The sequence below is a fragment of the Palaemon carinicauda genome, chromosome 16 (assembly GCF_036898095.1).
Source record: "Palaemon carinicauda isolate YSFRI2023 chromosome 16, ASM3689809v2, whole genome shotgun sequence".
Lineage (NCBI taxonomy): Eukaryota > Metazoa > Arthropoda > Malacostraca > Decapoda > Palaemonidae > Palaemon > Palaemon carinicauda.
In genome coordinates, this window is record NC_090740.1 from 117,352,954 (window position 1) to 117,358,768 (window position 5,815).

At 35.6% G+C, this 5,815-nt stretch overlaps 1 protein-coding gene across 1 annotated transcript in view; it reads right to left on the reverse strand.

The window, feature by feature from the left end:
• Nucleotides 1-1,111, reverse strand: part of LOC137655825 (microtubule-associated proteins 1A/1B light chain 3C-like) — a 77,239-nt gene extending 76,128 nt beyond the window's left edge. Inside the window, exon 1 of the mRNA XM_068389996.1 lies at nucleotides 500-1,111. Coding sequence (XP_068246097.1) covers nucleotides 500-638 — 139 coding nt within the window. The 5' untranslated portion in view covers nucleotides 639-1,111. The remainder of the gene's footprint in view (nucleotides 1-499) is intronic.
• Between the last annotated feature and the right edge of the window lie 4,704 nt (nucleotides 1,112-5,815).

Below are 5,815 nucleotides of genomic sequence, written 5' to 3' on the forward strand. Positions count from 1 at the left end.
GGAAAAGACTTGTCTGGACTTTATAAAGTTATCGCATTTGTATATATGATATTAGGGATTTGATAAACGTTTGCACAGTTATGGAAAGATGGATATCAATTTTATTTTCCAGAATATTTCTAATGTACAAAGTGTTCTTTCATAAACGCATCAGAGTTATGATGTTGAATGTATGATGATTTATAGATAAAATTTATTGGCAAACTGGATTATTTAATTCCCCCCAAAAAGCCAAGTGGTTACAATATTAAACAATAACGTTTTCCCCATATTTTCTCTATTATCTATTTATAATTTCTAAAAAAAAAAATAAATAAAAAGAACAGAGGGATAACAGGACTAAAATAACTTGCCTTGGAAAACATAATATAAACTATATGTAGAGAAAATAAGACAATTTTTAGATACAATAGAAAAATCCTCTAAAATGTAAACCTTCATCCACGGTGCGCCTAACGGAAACATTACAAAAAAACCACATTATTTTCTGTTGACTTACCAAATGCTTTGAGCCTCTTATAGTGAAAGAAGGGATTAACGTCAGCCTCCATCCGTTGCATGTTCAGGCTCTTCTCGGATCTGAGGTTCTGCAGGCAATCGTTTCCACCGCCGAGGCAGTAAACGCAAGTGCACACCATCTCGAAAGGCACCCGGCAGCTTTGCTTGCTTGCAACTAAGCAGAAATCAAGGAGAGAGGGAGAGAGATGCGTCTAGAGTTGCTCGTGGCAGCCCGTTCCAAACTCGTTCAAGCTATGCCTCTCTCTCGCCCAGACTGCTTAACCTCACGTACAGAGAACGAGGTTTAAATACTGTCGTATCCTCAATACACCTCGTTGAGGTATGCAGTTACCAGGTCCTTCATATCGGCCACCAAGGCAAAGAAACAAAAATTTACTCACTCGGAAGTGGGTCTTAATAATATTAATGGTTTCTTGTGACTACAGCTGTAGAATTTCTTTCAGGTCAGACGAAACGACAATCGAACTATCGTGTATCCTTATCTGGGTCTTCTTTAGACTGACGACAAAAAAAATAGAAAGTACACATAGTCTATTTTAGGGCGTTTAGTACGAGCCCCGACAACCGCCCAGTGCAAAGCGAAGGTGATTGGTCCTTGGTAGGAGGCCAGGGTTTTCACTGGCTCGTCTAGTCACTAAGCCGGATAGATCCTTCAGAATCTACCATTTAGTATTCTAATTTTTATAGAATTTTCAGCAATATTCACGAGATTTTGACATATGAGGCGAAGAAATCTCAAAACTTAGAATTGAGTTTAAGGACACTTTCTCGATTTTAAATATCATAATTCACGAGATATAACGGACGTTGTCTACCCGGTGTGGGTTAGTTGCTATGCTGGATATGGCCAGAGGAAATGAGAGTTCATTGGGTTACGCTACGGCTTACCATGGGTGTGCTGTGCAATGTATAGGATTCGCGAAACCTGATTAGATTCACGTGTGATAAACACGTGAACGTATGAAATACGAAAGAAAAAAAAAAGGAAAGACGATTAGATTATTAGACATAAACAGTTTGCACTTTGACGCCTACCAAGGGCATAATAAAAAGAAGAAGAATACTAATAATAATAAAAAAAAATACAGTGAACTAGAAATTAACAGACGAACGTACCACTAGGTAACCGTGGTGCTAATTCCAAAAATGTTCGCCTAGCAACCGGCAGTTCATTCCCCGAGTTCAAGTACTTGCTGGAGGTCGTTGGCAATAATGAATGGTATACCGGAGTTCTGTTTATGATTCTAGCTTGGTTTTAATTTCAAATTTTATTAATGAGAAGGTACGGGGTGTATTTTTTTTTATATTAATGTTGTGTTTACTAACTGAAAATTAAAACACAATGATTTTAACGAATTTTGAAGAAGTGAAAATGCACAGTAATATTACTATAAATTTATGATATATATATATATATATATATATATATATATATATATATATATATATATATATATATATATATATATATATATATATATATATATATATATATATTGTGCTGTTCAACCCAACAAGGACTGGTTCTGGGAAGACCAGTATAACAGTCACTGACACAATCTTCCTTCATCAGTTGTACACACAGATACACACACACACACACACACACACACACACATATATATATATATATATATATATATATATATATATATATATATATATATATGTGTGTGTGTGTGTGTGTGTGTGTGTGTGTGTGTGTGTGTGTGTGTGTAAGTAGAAAGTAGTTTGTGTGTTTGGCCAAATGCACATTTATTGACATGGAAGTGAGACCATGCAAACAATTACGTTAGGCCTACGATATTGTGAATGAAATTGGTCATCTATGTTCCTTTCCAGCCTCTGAACTAATAATTCTTACAACAACAGCGGTGATTTCTCCCAGTAGCGCCTTGGCAGTGAATGGTCTCCCGGGGTCCAGCGCCATAATATGGTCTAAATTTCACGAATCAAATAAAAAATAAAATAAATCAATTTTGCTTAAGCCCTCTTTAATTCCTCCATCTTTTATACCTAGTTGGCGAACGAAACTTTCATCAAAAGTTGAAAGTCCGTACATGAATGGCAGAGGCAAGAGACAGTGACATTGCCCTATCAAGCAGGACAATGTCCTAGAGACTGACCATATTATGATCAGCGCCCAAGCCCCTTCTCCACCCAAGCTAGGACCAAGGAGGGCCAAGCAATGGCAACTGTTGACTCGGCAGATAGCTCCCCCAAACCCCGCATCCTCAGCTCAAAAAGATGGTGAGGTTGCAGCGACCAAAGAAACTAAGGAGTATATGAGCTAATAATAGAAAATCGTTAATATAAAAAGAGAGCTAAGTTATACTTTAGAGGAGCTTTGAGAAATCAAAATTAACCACTTCTCACCAAACTGGCTTTTCATTTGACCCTGAAAAAGATTGTAGATGACTTCGGCATATAGTATGGAAAAGATCTCTAAGGACTGTGCTGTATTAACCCATGCTAGAGCCCCTAGGCTTCTCGCTTCATTGGGCTTCTCGAAATTCTACAATCGCTCCCCTCCCCCCAGGGGATTTCAAGAGCTCCTTGCTTAAAATTCATTAAAATGATAATTTCAACATTTAACAATTAATAAAAAAGGATTCATAGGCCGATGCTTTTGGTGGCCCCTACTTTAGCTGAGCCCCTACTTTTGGTGGGCCCATACTTTTGTTGGGCCCCTAATTTTGGTGGATCCCTACTTTTTGCGGGCCCTTACTTTTGGTGTGCCACTACTTTAGGTGTGCCCCTACTTTTGGCGGGCCCCTACTTTTGGTGTGCTCCTACTTTTGGTGGGCCCCTACTTTTGGTGTGCCACTACTTTAGGTGTGCCCCTACTTTTGGCGGGCCCCTACTTTTGGTGTGCTCCTACTTTTGGTGGGCCCCTACTTTTGGTGTGCCCCTACCTTTGGTGGGCCCCTACTTTTGGTAGGCCCTTAAATTTGGTGGGCCCCTACTTTTGATGGGCCCCTACTTTTGGTGTGCCCCTACTTTTGATGGGCCCCTACTTTTGATGGGCCCCTACCTTTGATGGGTCCCTACTTTTGGTGGGCCCATACTTTTGTTGGGCCCCTAATTTTGGTGGATCCCTACTTTTTGCGGGCCCTTACTTTTGGTGTGCCACTACTTTAGGTGTGCCCCTACTTTTGGTGTGCTCCTACTTTTGGTATGCCCCTACTTTAGTTGACCCTTAGGGTTGGGCCTAGCCAGCCTTAAGGATAATACGGCACTGCTTATGTGGTCTCCTACTGCATTTCCTCAAAGGCCTTCCTAGAGTTTTTTCCCTAGTTTAGGCAGTTATATTGGCTTAGTTTTATTATTATTATTATTATTATTATTATTATTATTATTATTATTATTATTATTATTATTATTATTATTATTATAAGAGGGAAATTGAAGCTACGTCCCTCACCCTGACACAGAGACAGAAGTTCAAAGTTCACCAGGTACAGTGCAACTGATACCACTATCTTCTATAGGGACAAATTACCCGGGACCTGTTAACCTAACTAAGGACACATGCTCCCGGCAATGTGCAGAGTGTGGGGTGTCGGTCAAAGGTCAAGCTCGTTGAAGAAGTCGATTTGCACGTGATGTATATCTATCTGTTAGTCTGTTCGTAGGCATCTATCTCAATATAGTATATCTTGTCTTTAGATCTAATGTGATGTAGGTCACTAGGCTTCTGTATCTCTATATTTCTGTTTGTATTGGTAGATGTGTTGATGTATTTGATTATGCATTCACGCAACCATCCATATATCTATTCATCTTCTATGTAATGTACATATGCACCAGTGTATATATATATATATATGTATATATATATATATATATATATATATATATACTGTATATATATATATACTGTATATATATATATATATATATATATATATATATATACTGTATATATATATATATATATATATATATATATATATATATATATATATATATATATATATAACCTATGAATTCTCACTTTCCTATCCTTATAGGGATACATAGGCTAGGATGTATTATTATTATTATTATTATTATTATTATTATTATTATCAAAAGCTAACCTATAACCCTAGTTGGAAGAGCAAGATGCTTTAAAGTTACTACGGGTCCCAACAGGGAAAAATAAATTTCTAGTTAAGCTCTACAATTCTATCTCTAATAAATTAACAAAGTATATTCAGCAAAAGTGTAGTAGAGAGTTTAAAGGAGATGAAAGGAAGTCAACTTTTGAAATCAATTATTTTCTATATGCAGAACAGAAAAAGCACTAAGACACGATTTCATTGTAACCCATCAGATATTAATTTTGATGAAGACTTTTGGTATATCACGAGTTAGACGATAATAAAAAAGGAGACTTGTTTCTCTCTCTCTCTCTCTCTCTCTCTCTCTCTCTCTCTCTCTCTCTCTCTCTCTCTCTCTCTCTCTCTCTCTCTAGGGCGATTTAAATACATACTGATATGAAAGCGACCTCACGCTGATATCCACAGTGCTATATCAAAGTCCAATGAGTAATATCTGCTATCAGCAAATATTGGTCGGTCCATTCCACCTCCAAAACTGACTGTTGGTACTCAGGGTATGTTATTATTATTATTATTATTATTATTATTATTATTATTTTTATCATTATTATCATTATTATTATTATTATTATTATTATTATTGTTTTAATCATCATTATAATTATTATTATTTTTATTATTATCATACTAATTATTATTATTATTATCATTCTAATTATCATTATCATTATCATTATCATTATTATTATTATTATTATTATTATCATTATTATTATTATCATTATTATCATTATTACAAGCTAAGCTATAACCCTAGTTAGAAAAGCAAGATACTATAAGCCCAAGGGCTCCAACAGGGAAAAATAGCCCAGTGAGGAAAGGAAACAAGGAAATATATAAACTATAAGCAAAGTAATAAACAATCGAAATGAAATATTTTAAGAACAGTAGCAACATCAAATTAGATCTTTCATACATAAACTATAAAAACTTGAACAAAAAAAACATAAAAAACAAGAGGTTGAGAAATAAAATAGAATAGTGTGACATGATAGTCAAATGAAGGTTAGTCTTACGTAAGGAGAGGTGTATACTGTATAGTAATTTGCAATTGAACTCGCATAGCAACATTATGGACCAGTAAAATTGGCTATTTGCTTTCCTTACTGATTTTCAACCTTTAACTTCGCCGGACAATTTTTTTTTTTTTTTTTTTTTTTTTTTTTTTGCATTCGTTGGTCTTTGTAAAC